Raw genomic sequence first — 16338 nt, 5'->3', positions numbered from 1 at the left:
TAAAGAAATGCAAATTATTAAAAAAGTACATGAAAACGAAATTGAAAAATTTCACATAACTGCCCAAAGCGCTAACAAATTAAATAATCTGTTGAAACAAACACAAATTCATGAACATGCACTTCCTTCATTTAGATACTAGAACTTTGTCTATGATCCGTACTCAGAATAAATGAATACCAGTATGTCTCAAAAAGCCAAACTAAATTTACATATTTTTAAATGATACAGAAATGGATAGTCTAAATAGTAAATATAATAATTATGAATATTTTAACTACATTTAAAATAAAACTTCCACATAAAATCTCATGCAGCTTATGGAAACAAAACAAGACATTCATATTAATGTTGATCGTCATGCAGTAGCCTACCTCTGCATATGTATTCAAGTTGTGTGTGTGGAACATACGCATATTTGCGATTTCTAAACCTTACAAAATCAATACTCTAGTAATTTAATCAATGCATGTTATTTCTAGGCATAAATGCTCTAGAACAAAGGTGTTTCCATGCAACAAGGAGGCCCAACTTTATTAGCATTGGTATTACAAAGAAAAAAGCTTTAAACGTAATGCAGTATTCAATATTTTCATAGGAAATGGCTAATTGTAAAATTAAAATTCAAAATTTAAATTCAGATTTCAGTTATAAATAATACCTTCAGCTATACGAGAAGACATAAAATTAGAAATCGTTGTAGAAGGTTGAGATTCTGCAGCAGCACTGGCAGCTTGTGAAGGCAGATGGGATCCAGCATTAGAAGTTATAGCTAAAGCAGGTCCCAATACTTGTTCTACTATGGAAGCTGCTAGCCTTTCAGTACTAAGAGATCTTAAATCTGCAGGCATCAAGTATTTAGATTATAATTTCAATACTTTAAAATCAATGACCGATGATACAACTGACACACAATATGGTATACATTTTACCATATTTGTAGCTTTTATATACAAAATATACTAAAATGTTCAGTTTAAGTTATAAACTATGATCTAAAAATCTAAGTTACAGTGTCATAAAATCCACAGCCTTATAAGAAATTCCACATTCAAATTAGATGAATGGCTGCTTTAAATGACTGGTGTATCTGCAAATGAAGTGACACCAATGCAAAGTTTATTATATGCCAATTTAATATTCCTTCTAGGAAAAAATACTGCAGAACCTTGCTGCATATTTTCAAAATTCAGTGGCATATTAAGCTTGTTCTTAATAAACTATATAAAAGATTACATATAAATTGTACAAAATAATACTAAAATTATTTCTGCTTTAAACAGCACAGTTAAAATTCCTAAAACTTTAATAGAACAATTATCTAATAAAAATGACCATATGTCCACAATTGGTGACAGTTGAAACATGCAAAAAGTAGAGTATTTTCCAATACGTAAGAGAACATCAAGATGTTACATGATTTGTAATTTTAAATACACGAAATATGTAAGTTAACCGAACATTTTTTTAATGGTTTGATGAATCAAGATTACTGTCCTTGAATGCAGAAAAACACTGTCCCTTAACACAATAACTTGTTTTATATAGACAAACATACAATATAAATGTATAAAAAGTTTTAAATATAACAGAAAAAAGGAAAATATATTCTTTAGGATGGGAAGTAAGTGCAACACAGGGTACTATTTCAACCACAAAATATGGTAACCTACTAAATTAATCCTGGCTGAAATTCTGATACAGCTTCAAGAGTATGTTGATGAAAAAAGGATATGCACTTTGTAAAAACACAGAACAACCAGTCAAACAGTTCAAGGTACAGGTTTGGCGTGGTCTTCACAGGTTATCTGCAAATTTTTATTTCGATAGTAAAATGAAAATCACTACTATAAGGATAAACTGGTTTTAAAATTTAGAGGACCTTATTCCCTGAAAGCACTGAGGAAGGGTAAAAAATGATGCAGATATTTTCAGAGAACATAAAAAACTAGAGATAAATATGATAAGTAGCAAGATAATGCCAGCAGATAAAATTAGTGTTGAACATTGTGGAATAACTAAGAATCTTATTCAAGGATTGGAGGCTTAGAAAAGGTGGGAAAAATAGCAGAAACACTAGTAATCAGTATTAGAAAAACACGCCAAAACTAAAACTCGCTTGTTACACTTCAGAAGCTAAAAATACACTGTAAAAAGGACTCTGGAAAATTGACAATGTATATATGATTTATTATGCAATTAAATTGCAAAATCTCATACAGATGTGAAATATTTTATGACTAATGTTAGTTACTGTAGTCAATTTATGAACTGAAAATATACATTTTACATCAAGAATTAAATTATAAAAGAAAATTTCAAAGATCCAAAAAGATTAGACTAATGTATTTTAAAGATTTATAATAAAGCAATTTACACGGGAATACATGGATTATAGATGAAACAACCTTGATGCCTTCAAATTAAAGAGCAAATACAAAGGCTCATATTCAGCTAGCAAAAAAACCAACTTGGGAAGTGGAAGGTTACTGTGAAGCTGAAATGCATGGCAGATGGCACAAAATTATTATGTTTAAGAGAAAATGTCAAAATATTTCAGCATAATTTTTATTTACATTTATCCTATAGGATAAATCAAAATTTCTATTATAAAAATGTATACAATTATCCTCCACATGTTAATTAGTAAAATTAAAGAGTTTATTATTGTGGGTTACAGTCCAGTCCCAACATAAGAGATCAAATGAAAGAGGAGCTATGAAATCAATTTAGCCATTACTCCAAGAAAGCTTACTTAATATAAACTATATGAAAATTAAAACAGGCAAAGTTTTTTTTTTTTTTTAAATAAATTCGCAATGCACACTGAGTAGGATAGGTGGATGATAGCAAGCAGAAATCTTTCTTCCAAAAGAAAATGTGCTAGCTATCCAACTTCATTTTCTGTAATTAACAATGAAAAATATAAAAGCACATCATAAATTCTTTTGAAAATTGCGGCATTTCCAAATCATTGGGTAGAGAAGATGATTATTTATCAAATAGTGAAGATTAGCTACAGATACTTCAGATGCCAAACGGAATCTCTGTAATGAAGTACTAGCAAAGGTAGATAACCAACAAATAAAATAAGATTTTATTTCCCATTATGATTGATTTTAGGCCCACTTTTATGCTTTAAGAATTAATTTTAGTGAAAATACAAAAGTGCTTGAAGTATACATTTATTTACAGATGAATTTCAATAATGTACATTATTTCACTAAATATTATACATTCCTTAAATAAAAGTGCCTTGCGTAATATTCTTTTCCATTTTAGTGGGTACAATTCATCTTCTTTTAATACTTTATTTGGGAATAGTGAGTACAGAACATGTACAATGTTTATTCGTGTTTTCCATAAATTTATAATTGATTACCAAAATGTGAAACCTGTCATTGAACATATTATGATGCGTCAACTCAGACTTGCATACAGGAACTTTCCTTAATCTTTAAATCTAGTTTATAATACATACTTTTACAGTTTTTAATCTATGAAAGGTAAAGTGAGACAATGTGAACTATAAATTACTCCTTTAAGTGGCATGACATCTTGAATCTGCTCACCAACAGCTCTATTTAAAGAGCAATTACCAGCTAAACTAACTCACCCTCTGGCCCACTATTGGAGTGATTAAGTCACTAAACACTGGTAGGTCGGTCTGAGATTTGAATTATGCGAACAGCCTGGCAGCATGGGTGGCTTTTATGATTTTGACGCTACGTAACGTGTATACAGGCCAGTTTCCCATGAAGGCATCTCTCCCTTCCTTTAGGCAGATAGCCTTCAAATGCTTTGCCATAATCAAATAAACCAAACCATTAACCCTCTGAATGGGCAACATGACAGTAAGAATATTTGTTGATCCTGCACGTATGCTATTTCCCCCTCTGTTTAAAACACATTTCGAACGCCCCCATTTAATCATCAAAAATGAATTTTCTACAATATTTAAAGACTGAATTATGCTTAGGTCAAAAGATGACAGTACTGTAGACTAAATTTCTGTATTATCATGGATTTCACTAACTGATTTCATATACGTCCCAGCTTTCATCATTTTTGTTTCTTACATTCAGAATTTGGCTTGCAGGAAATGTTCAGCGAGTTAAAGAATGCATGTCCCTGGTGATATTTCTGATACTGAAAGTAATTTTAGTTATTCTGATGATAGCAATAGAGAACAGATTGCTTTTTCTCAGGCTCATATCTAGATAATGATGAATCCGAAAATAATTCAATAACAATCCAAAATGTTTGTATTTCCATATGCTTATGCACTTTCAAAAAGAACGACTCACATCAATAACTGAAGATCTGGAGTTTTGTATGCAAATGATTGAGCAAAGTATACAAAAGTATTTAGATGGAAGTGCACTTGAAAGACCTTGTTCCACTCTCAAACTTTTGGGATCAACAACTCATCATTTTGCAAGCCACAAACCTCCTACTCCTGAAACAGACTCACTGAAAGTATCCCGTTTGTTGCTCAGAAAAGACCTGCAACTGGGAAAAAAAATGGGGGGACATGATTCTGATGCAAAGAATGTAGAGTAGCACACTACCTGGATCCTTATTTTGAAATTTACCATACGAAATTTTTAGACTAATTCATGTAAATGTTGAACATATTCATTGGTGTACATACTTTATATATGCATTATAAAGTAAACTGTAATTTAATCAGGATTTATTTTAAGAATTTTTTTTATGATCACTCTGACGCATGAATGTTAAAACATCTTCATTACAAAATACATATTAATGTATTTTAAATTTATTAACCAACTACATGTAAATTTGAAATAAATAAAATACACAATTTTTTGAAGCAATTGCAAATCTCTCCTCATCAGATATAATGAAGACAGCAGATGACTGCTGCAAATATTATGGACAAATGAGGCACATTTCTCCTGTTAATTGGAAATGTAAATCCCAAGAACTGCATTCACTTGGCTGATGAAAATCCTCACAATATGGTCTCAGCACCTTTACATGAAGCTAAAGTGACTACGTGGTGCAGCATCACAAGCAAATTCATACTCGGTCAATACTTTGAAGAAATCACTTTCACAGGTATGAAAACGCACTCCATCACAAGTGTTTGGTATATATCAATGTTGCAGAATTACAAAACTCCTGAACTGCAGCAGCGAAATGTCACTGATGACATTCTACAGATGCATTTTGGCAAGATGATGCTCCTCCACCTGTCACCATGTGTGCTTGATGAGTGCTACAACAGCATTTGGAGAAAGAATCATCTCCCACAAATTTAGCATTCTAACCAACCATTATTAAAATCTAAAGTGTGGAAATACTGCATGGTTTGTATTACTTTACATGAAAATTCCAGGTCATGCACAAAAAAATTGGAATTAATCAACATTAGGCATTAAGAACTTTGATTGCTTTTCAGAACAATTATTTTCATACTTTAATGTTAAAATATCAAACATAAACCAACAATGTTTTATTTCTAGTCGAACAACTTGCAAATTTGACAAATACAGGAAAACATTACTCAACACTAATTTAATATGCATGATATTCAGTTAATAAGATTTAATGAAATGATACGATTTCACATTTATGTCAGTGATTAATCAATCAAGTAATTTTTCTTGGGGCCAGTGTCAGAAGTTTTTCCCCCTCCATACTGTCGTAAGCAAAAAGAGTTACTTAAAATCCAAAAGTGTTAAAATGGTGGTTTAGCTGGTTAGGTTAAGGTTATTTGAATACAAAGCACACAAGGGTTATCTACCTAGAAGGAGGATGTTTTTATAGAGAACTCTAGAGAAAACTGGATCATATTCCCACCGCACATGAGAAAAACCAACCCTGCAGGCAGTTTGTGTGTCTTGGCTTGAACCTATGTCTTAACTGCCCCTGGTGGAGCTAAAAATTGATGGGAAACATAGTGTATGCCATGAAGAAGCACTTTGAGGGAAATGCATTCCAAAAGGTTATGCAATATTTTCATGATAAATACAATAACTGAAAGCAACAATACTGAAATACTGAATACAATACTGAAAGCAACAAAAGCACAAGAAACTTTATTGAATCACATTAATGCCATTTTATTCTATGACTTGCTACGATCTCCCAGGCAGCTGGGAAATCATTTTTTCAAGAAAGTCATTAACGTTATTAGAAAAGAATTCACCGAGATGCTGTCCGAGTGTCTCTAAAGAAACAAACTCCAGGCCATTTATAAAATTAAGAAGTGACCTGAAGAGATGAAAATCAGAGGAGGCAAGACCTAATGACATGAAATCTCTAAACAATACCTAAAAATCATGTTCATCAAAATGTGGGTTCAACACCATAATGACAGAAGACATCTCGAGGATTGGTCAGTTTTGGGCACTCTGTTTTAATTTCATTTTTTAAAACTGACACATGTTAGTCATATTTTCCTGAATTTATAGTCTGATTTGATGGCAATTATTAATAGTACACAATTCCTTAGTAGTTCCATCAGACACAAAGCATTACTTTCTTGGGATGTGGCCCTCAAACTCAGCGTTTCTAAAGCAGGTTCTTTTGGCTTATCCCTGTAATGTATATTTAAAATAACTTTGGCTTTAATGGCGCTCATGCTATGCGATTCCGTTGTTGTGATGCACGTGTTACTGTGCTAGCTGAATGTCATGTGAACTGTTTAAAATTGTAATAATAAAAGTTTTTAATTCTTGAGATATACTCATTAGTTGAGTCTTCTTTTAAAGTACAGAAGTAATTAAATTCAACAAACTACACAAGAAGTTACATGATGTCAGGAGCAAAATGGATTTCAGACCACCTGCTCTGCTAACATTATCCGTCGGAAATGTTAAAGAAAAATGGGAAAAGTGGAAGCAAGAGCTAGAAAACTATTTACTTGCAACGGAAAAAGATGTCAAGCCAGATAAGACTAAAATTGCAATCCTTTTGAATTTACTTGGTACTGAAGGACTCGAAATTTATAACTCGTTTCGATTTGAGCCACCTGAGAATAAGGAGAAGTACAAAGAGGTCTTGAAGTCTTTTGAAGATTATTGTTTACCATGGCAGAATGTCGTATAGGAACGTTACAAATTCTTTTCGTGTAGCCAGCAAGAAGGACAAACAATTGAGTGTTATGTCACTCAGTCAAAGACTTTAGCGTCAACTTGCGAGTTTGCTGAATAAGAAAATGGATTGATTCGCGACCGTATTGTATTAGGCATTCGGGATAGGAGTCTGACCGAACGTTTGCTTCAAGAATCTAACCTAGGAATAGATAAAGCTATAGAAATAGTCCGTGCCGCTGAAACAAGCAGGACACATTTGTTCTATTTTGGTAATGTTAACACCACATTTTCCCTCCAAAAACTGATATACTGCTTCTCCAAGACTGGATTGCTCTGCCAAGAGTGCACTTTTTTGTTGTAATTCATGTTTGTGTTGAACTTTTAAAAACATTCTATATGCCATTCATTAAAGAACCATTTAGTGAACATGTCCTGTAAATTTATTTTTTTCTATGCTGTTTCTTACTCAAATTAGACAGAAAAAACATGCTGTTCCTTAACTTTTGGAGAGCAGTGTATTTAGTCTATTGAGTACTTTCTCAATTGCATAAGTTACATTTTCAGCGATAACTTCTTTTAACAGGTCTTTGCTAACAGATGATGTTTGTTCAGAGCCAGCACTCATCTTCAAGGCTTAAATTTCCAGGCGCTACCTTATCAAATGAACTTCAAACTGTGCCATCAGAAACAGTAATTTTTCTATACGTTGCACTAATTTTAGGAGTAGTCTGATGGCATGTTTATTCTCTTGTTATAACAAAAGATCATAATATAATGAAAATAAACTTTAAAGTTCTTCCTTCTAAGCACTACACTAAACAAAAACTATGCTGTAGCATAATTAGAAGAAAATGCTTTGGTGTGAAAAACCTCAGAACTTTTTGAATGGCCTAATTTATAAAGGGCAATTTTTCAAATAAAATATTGAAGCACTGCTTGTTTTTAATTGAGAGATTAAGACTTTCACAGATTATTGCATTTTATTATGAGGAAATGTTAAACATTATTTGACACTTCAATACATGGTAAAATTCTTTTTTCATACTACTTATTCAAATAAATGGCAACCTTCAGGACTACAAAGAATAACTTTTAGCTTTTCCAAAACCTGAAATTAAAACAAACTGTACTTGAGCCAGTTTCCAATCAAGCGAGTTGTGCAATTTGCAAATTTTGTTTGTTGCAATTTCTGATAAGAAATGAAACTCAAAAAATTCAGTCAAAGACTTAAAAGAAAAATTTTATGCACTTCAAATGAGACACCACAGATCATTCTTCTTTATTATGTGTCATTTGGCAACAACTGCATCATTCGCCAAAATATATTTAAAAACAATAAAATAAAAAAAGGTCATGATTCTTCTCTTCTGTTATTTTTTTAAAAATGAAATTAGTACCCCTAAGAAAAGTTGTGGGTTATATTTCAGAAACTCAGATGCTATTCTCAAGGTTATTTTAGTAATTAATTTTAAACGAAATACAGTAACTTTAACTGAACTTTCCCCTCCTGCTTGCAGTTCATTGTGTTGAACAAAGTAATGTATATTATGCAAAACAAAAGTATGCAAATAAAATGTCATTAAACATTTTTTGGAATGAAAATCCCGTTCCATTCAATGTACATTAAAATTTTTGGGATATTTTAAATGCATTAGAACAAAACTGCAGCAAACCAATGTAAGAAATGAGTATTGTTCTAAAAGGAACAGTTCACCATTATTATAAATCTACAGTCAAATTAATTTGTGGTTGCCTATAATAAGAATATGCTTAATATAACTTATTAAAATAGACTATTGTAGGCTAACTTTTATATGACTTATGCATAAATCGCTTTATATGCTACATGTAATTCAGGTTAGTCGACTGCAGTACTGTTTGTTTTAAACGAATAACCAATAACACATCTATATAAAAAGAAGTAAATTTATTTAAATAGTTTTATATGTTATTTTTTAATTGAAATAATGAAAATATTGAATATTTCCAAACATTTAGTTAAAAAACACAAAAAGTACTAATTTAAAAATAGTATTAAACATTTTACTAGTTACTTATTTAACAAAAAATGTTCACATGTTTGATGTTTACATGTAACTATGCACTGAGACATTCGCACACCCATTTTAAGGTAGTCATCACCACTGACCACCAAAGCGTCAATAACACTCTGGAACATGTTTCCCTTGACTGCCTAGAAATATCTGTACTGCTTTTAACGTAGATCTTCTTGGCTGCCTAAACCTGGTCATTCTGCTCAGAGGGTTAAGTCAATGGGAAAATCTATACTATTCTGAGGAAAACAACTGCAGTGCCATCAAAGCCAAACAGAGTGCAAAAATGAATTTTTCTTTTCTTTACCTCAAGTAAAGCTAATCTTTCATCAGCTCTCTCCTACAGACCTTGCTGTTAAGCAATGTTTTTCTGTATACATTGAGAAGAAAATATAATTTGCAGAATTCTGATATTTACAGCAAACATCATAATTTGAGACTAGGTCACAACTTGAAAATTTAGATTACTTAAGATGTTAAAACATGCTAAAATAACACAAGCAATTAATAAAAGATCAACTTACAAGAAGAAATACTAACAACAACACATTTTCAACAGTAGTTTCTTGATAATACTTCAAGTATTGTTAAAATTGAGGTTAAAATTAATTAGTATAAAATTTAGGAACATTAGTGAAAAATACAGAAACTAATTTTATCCTCACCTTGAGCAGGTAAAGCTTCAGCTAAACTTATTGCTGGCATATTTCGAGCTGCAGATATATTGCTTTCAAACTGATTAGCTGGTTCAGCAACCTAATGCATTAAAAAAAAACCTTTTAATATAGTAATGTGATATTATTGTAAATGACACAGTGTTTTTTAACATTTCAGTATAATATTATTTAACTAGTAAATACATTTTTTACTGACAAAAATCAACCATGCATGGGCGATCATACTTCTGCCATACCAAAAAATTATAACTTTGACATTTTGCTAACTTCCTTACTCAGACACTGAAATATAAACTGCTCATCACCTTTAATACTGAAATTATGTATGCTTCTTGTTATCCACTTCCAATGAAATGGGATCATTTATTAGGCTTAGCAGTCACATTTTAGTAAATAAGCACCTAAAAGAGCTTTTCAAGCACATTTTAAGAAAAAAGGTGATTGACGAAGAACCCTTGGACAATGTGTGCCACGTGTGGTTGTGTATTATCCTGTTGAAATATGGCTGTGGGCAAGCCCTGAAGGTAAGGGAGGACAACTGGCTCCAACACCTCGGAGATGTAGTGCTGGCTGTTTAAAGTACCGGCAATGCATACTACAGGAGTGCAAAAGTGATATCCAATACCGCCCCATACCACAATACCCAGTGCAGGACCAGTGTGGTGGTGCATAATGCAGCTTTTCAGATATCTGCTGTCTTGTGTACTTGTCATTGGTAATAATAAAAAAATCATTTCATATCATCAGTTATTTTTGCACATTTTCCATTCTCAATTAGATTTACATAACCTTTTATACCTTCCCAAATTTCGAAACCATGCAAACATGCTGGTACATTCTGTAGACTCCAATGGTTACAAAATTTCTAGGGCAAAGTCTTATCCCTACTCGTTGTTAAAAAATCTTGATGTTGTAAAGAATATTTGAATAGATAGAAGATACATCCCAGGTTGTAGTGGATGCTCCTTTACAGAAAGTGTTGTTAAAAATATGCAAGCCGCAAATACTAAGAGATTTAGATTTAATGGCATATTGCCTTTTACAATTCATCTTGGAGGGTTTCATAAAGCTTCCAACTTACAGCTGGCGCATTCATACCCAATGTAGCAGCTTTTTTACATCTAGTTTTTTAACTGCCATTTGAAAACTTTCAAAAATATTAGCTACTGTTGCATATCCCATGAAAACAGATGTCAAAAATCGATTTACAATTTTATTTTGATGAGACTACCAATATCTGATATGCAAAGCTTGCTTTTCTTAAATTTATTTTATGTAAAGTCTTGTCAAATAACAAGGTGTGTAGAACCATCTGATGCTCCAGATAAGGAAGAAAAAGTTATTTATTTAGTTTTGGCACTGATAAGAAAAAAAGTGATATAAACAAAAAAATTATAAAAACCAAATACAAGTGCATTTTGTGGCCCTATTCTTCAGGAAGCTATTAAATGACATCATCTTAAATGCTTCTTCAAATGATAAAATGAGTGAGACACTAAATGGTTTTGGGGAAAAGTTTATGTCTGTGAAGACTTCATGCAGCAATATAACAGCTGATTCCAGGTCCTGTGGCAGAATGAAGTGCTAAAACCCACTTTCCCGCAGTCACTTCAGTTTTTTTTTTAGCTAATAATGACAGAAAAGAGCTTTCAGATACAGTAGATGCTTCTCCAAGGCTGTTTACCACCTTATTCATTAGCATAAAAACATTTCCAGTCTATTGATATGGTGATATCGAAGGAATATTCAGATCTTTGATGACTTCCATGTATACTTGTGCCCTCATAGTCTATCAATCAACTGCAGCTTCTGCCTTTCCTTTAAATCATGGTTTCAAGTTGCAATTAATGACTTTTGATTACTCTCAGAAATCATATTAGCTTCACAATATATCCCGACTCCAACACATGCCCATTATGCAACTTGTCAACTGCCTAACATTTCATTCACCAGATTGTCTGCATAAGTGTGATTTTGCATTCATTTACAGATAATTAACATAATTAAATTATTAGGCATTTGACAAAATCTTTCGTTTGGTTTATTTGATTATGGCGAAGCACTCGAGCTACCTATGCAAGTGGAGGGATGCCTCTGTGGGGGATTGTTTGAGGCAAACTGGCATATAACACATGCAGAAAACCATGAAATCCCCATGCAAGCAGCCTGTTTGCCAGGATACAAACAGAGGATTAAACTACTAGTGTTCAGTGACTTTATCATTCAGCTGTTGGTGGGCTGATGAAAACTTTAATCAATGAGGATACTTTTTCAGATTATCCTTAAATTTTGGTAGGCTGCGTAAACTATGTTGAAGCTGAACTCTGAGTTCATATTTCATTTCACATTAAATATAACAGCATATAACTAAAATACCACTCCAATAAATTAATTTTATTAAATCATACACAAAAAAGATTAGATAAAAACAGACTAGATAAAGAACAAATCCACTCACAAATATAAATTACGATTTCAGAGTAAAAATTGCAACAAAATAAAAATGTGGGTAACGAAATGTAAAATTGAAATTTCACATGGACATTATTTAAATATGGGTTTGTACTGAGATGCATTAGGCAAACTTTTACTCTTTTCAATCAATTGTATGATCTGGAAGAATAATAAAAAGAATAACCATCCTCAGTTAGGTAAATTTATTAAGGGAAATCAAAAAGATGGCCACCTGCCTATGGATGTCTTCATGGAGGACTTTTTAAAGGCATTTGTCTTGGATTAACATGACATGAACCAAACATGCAGCCGGTCCATTCCCATGACTTGAACCCAGATCAAAAGGCTGTTTAATGATATTACCGCTCAGGAACAAGCTCCCTATTACTGTGTGTGAAGCAAACTTTCACAGAACTGGCCATGACTATTTGAAAAAATATGTCCCTTGTATATTTTGATAAACCCACAAATATGGAAGTTTGATGGCATGGCTGATATGATCAGTGATTACCTCTAAATTATCCTGATCCTGATGATGATGCAGACAGATATTCTGCAGATGTTAACTCTTGTTTCACTATATTAAGCCACTTTGTGGATACTAATAAAGCCTTAGACCAAATGTAAAAGAGAAGAATGTTACGCTTAAAGTACAGGCTTATATTAAAGCAAATGAAAACTTTCATCAGGATTAAGGAACGAAAATGCATTACAAAAGTCACTGAAAGAAAATTTTCAATATGATGTGTTTACGTAAAGGTCTATAAACACACATCAATCCCTTGCATTGGCAAAACCTCAGTAATGCAACAACCATGGGGCTAATTTAGAGATAGTTTTATAAAACCAGGTCTGTAAATTATTACAGATAAAACACTAACACATCAATATATTTGACATTATGCAGTAACCACCTCATATTAAACTGTCGGCTACATTCAGCATGCTTTACAATACAGAAAGTTTAAAATCATTATCTGAAATCAATCCTTATTAAATCAGTTCTTCTGAACTTACTTATATGCCACTTTGAATCAGAAAGGCTTAATCATGGTGTGACAATTTGTCAGTCAGGCAACATATATTGTATTATTAGGGTTTCATGCTTGACAGTGAAAAAAAGTATATAAAAAAGTTGATATATTTACTGCAATGTTATATTCAATATAATCAGGGTAAGGAGAAAGAAAATAACTCTCATATGATCAAAGGCATTGCTCTTCTTCTGAAGTACAATCTGATATTAATATATTACAACAGCATTTGGAATAGAGCCAGATTTGGATTAAGAAAAAGTTGCATTAAGATCACATATGTTAAAAAGACAATACTCATTTAAACTTAAGCTAATTAAAAAAATAATAAATAAATATAAAAAAAAAACCTGAAAGGGTTCAGATATCATATTACAACCAAAGGAGCTTTTTTCTAACACTTTACGTGCTACTTTTATTTATTAAATATCATGATCTTGACACTTAAACCATAAAATTATATTCAAAAGAAGTTAACAGAAAATGGCAAAATGAAGTTAATAGGCCTTCTCGAAAAACTGAAGACTAAAAATATTTAGAAGAGCATTTAAAAAATTCCCCCCCCCCTCGTACAGTGTTGCCATTGCTCACTTTGAAATCATCGAGGTTCAAAATCAAAACTCATAAATGCTTTACAAAATATGAAATAGATAAAAAGTTTCAACTTTGGACTTCCAGATGCCCGTATTCGGGTGGAGACATATGTTATTCAAAATCTGATGACTATAGGTATCTTTGTTTTATCACAACACGAGAAACATACACATATTTATGCAGATTCTTCATTATTTAATTTCTTTAAATATAACAGGGCTCTAATGTTTGGGGGCAACAATTTAAAAAATGATTTGCTGTTTACGACTCAATGCAAAATACCAAAACGAAATTAATAGCCCTTCTGGGCAAACTGCCACTTTGGGCTAAAAAAAGATAGACATATAAATAATAAGAAAATAAAAAATTGTGGATGATATAATGATTCCTGCATGCATGGTGTAATACATTTAAAATTCACTCACAGTATACACACAAAATGTTCAATAATGAACACCATAAAAGTGGAATAACAGTATGAACATACTTCCATCGCTGATGCTCGACTTTCAACATGTGGCTCTGAATTACTGCTATTCATGCCATCTAAGGTCTCAGTATCACTTATGGTTATTGTATCACTACTTTTGTCTCCACCTTTATCCTGAAGCTTTCTTCTTTTTTCTTTCCTTTCAGACAGTTCATCATCTCTATATGCTTCTAAACATTTCAATATAGCTGGTTTACAACCTAGAATGAATTAAACATCAACTCGTTTATTTTTAAAATTCATTACATATATTTGAAATTCATTACATACATAACATTTGAGTGCAATCCTGAATATGGGGTACGGGATAATGATCCGAGATGGTAACCTTGTTTAAGCGACGATAATCCCCGCATGGTCGCCAGTTGCCTTATGAGCCATATGCACAGGGCTTGCCCAAGGACTTTTCGAAGGCTGAATGATGCCTTTTGATATGAGAAAGTCAAACTCTTAGCATGCAGCTTTGAAGTAATTCTGGAGATAATCTAGGTTTTCAGAAAATAGGGGGTCCTTTTGTTTCAATGTGATGGAAAATTGTTGACATTGGTGCCCTCTCAAAAGTTTGTGAAGGATTTGTCAAGGTGGGGGAATCGGTAAGAATTTTGTCAAATTTTCAGTTACCCATTAAAATATGAATGCTAGTACCGAGCGGGTTCACACTGAGAAGTCTACCACAAGAATATAGTTTTGTTTGTCCATCAATTAAACGGTTGTTTTTAACATCTATAGGTAAGTTGAACTTCGAGAGAAAGTCAACACCTATGATGGGTTGATTGACTTCTGCAGGATAAAAGGCCAAGTAAATGAGCGACATATGTTTAAATTGATGGTCAGGAGTTTGGTGCCATACGTTGCTATTTTGGTGCCGTTAGTAGCAAAGAGTACTAAGTCAGCTGGGTTTTTGGCATGCTGACTGTAACTCTTGGGAATGACAGATAAATTGGCTCCTGTGTCAATGAAAAAGGTGAGTTTTGACGATGGATCGGCAAAAAAAAATCGATTAATGTGGCGGTCACAACATTGGCCGACAAGCGATCGCTGATCTAGTTTTCCCGACTGCCGGAAACTGCATGGAGAAACACACTTCCGTGCACTGGAACCGAAATTAGTATAGTACAAACAAATGTTGTTACATGGTTCTTTATACTAGTGATAGCATCCATTGGATCTATTATGCCTTCTGTTGCGTTGGGAATAATTGTCTCTTCGTTCACAGGAATGCTGACGGCTGTTTTTGATGGCTAGCAAAAGTTCTTTTACTTGCTTCGTCAGCTCTGCAAATTGCTGTTCAATGGGAGAAGTAGATGCCGTAGCAGCACTATTTATGTTAGGGAGAGTTGTGAGGTCTGTAATTTCATCAGCTACAACTGCGAGTTTTGGGAGCTCAAAACTTAAGGCAGCAAGAATAATCTGTATATTTTGCGGGAGACGGGATATCTATAGTGATTTCATCAAGGGTTCTCCAATGGTCTCTCCAGCAAGGTTTTGTATACGGCAAAGTAATTGGGAAGGCTGTTCATTGCCAAGTTCTAGCCCCTGAAGAAGTGTACGGATCTTTAACTCCTCACTTTCAGAATGCAATTCAATTAAGCATGTTTTTAGTGGATCGTATTTGCCAGTCACCAGTGGGTGCAAAACGATATCACAAACGCTATTGAGAATATCGGATTCGATTGCAGATATCACGATTGAATTTTGTGAAGTCAACAGTGACTCCAGCGATATCAAGCTGGGCCTCCAGTTGTGCAAACCATAAAGTGGGATTGACCTTCCAAAATGAGGGAGGCTTGACAGAAACATGTGAGATATTAAGATTGTCTGCCACGGTTTGTGGTGGAGCCATGATTCACAAAATATATATAGATATATGTATATTGGCAAATGTGAGATAAATAAATACACAAAAATCTGTCACTAATAAGTTCACATACGATACTAGTGCAAAATAAATAAAGCTAATGCAAGCAT

The 16338-nt window shown here is 33.0% G+C and overlaps 1 protein-coding gene across 2 annotated transcripts in view; it reads right to left on the bottom strand.

The window, feature by feature from the left end:
* HUWE1 (HECT, UBA and WWE domain containing E3 ubiquitin protein ligase 1) overlaps positions 1–16338 on the bottom strand; it is a 595188-nt gene that overhangs the window by 195389 nt on the left and 383461 nt on the right. For both annotated transcript variants that reach the window (XM_085806998.1, XM_085806999.1), the window contains exons 59-61: positions 14368–14570; positions 9787–9877; positions 662–841 (exon numbers count right to left, since the gene is read on the bottom strand). In XM_085806998.1, coding sequence (XP_085663124.1) covers positions 662–841; positions 9787–9877; positions 14368–14570 — 474 coding nt within the window. The remainder of the gene's footprint in view (positions 1–661; positions 842–9786; positions 9878–14367; positions 14571–16338) is intronic.

This window comes from Stegodyphus dumicola, chromosome X1 (assembly GCF_044657685.1).
Source record: "Stegodyphus dumicola isolate Sdum_Otavi_A_Nest chromosome X1, ASM4465768v1".
NCBI classification, from domain to species: Eukaryota; Metazoa; Arthropoda; class Arachnida; order Araneae; family Eresidae; genus Stegodyphus; species Stegodyphus dumicola.
The sequence above is the reverse complement of the archived record's forward strand: the minus strand, read 5'-3'. Positions and strand labels throughout refer to the sequence as shown.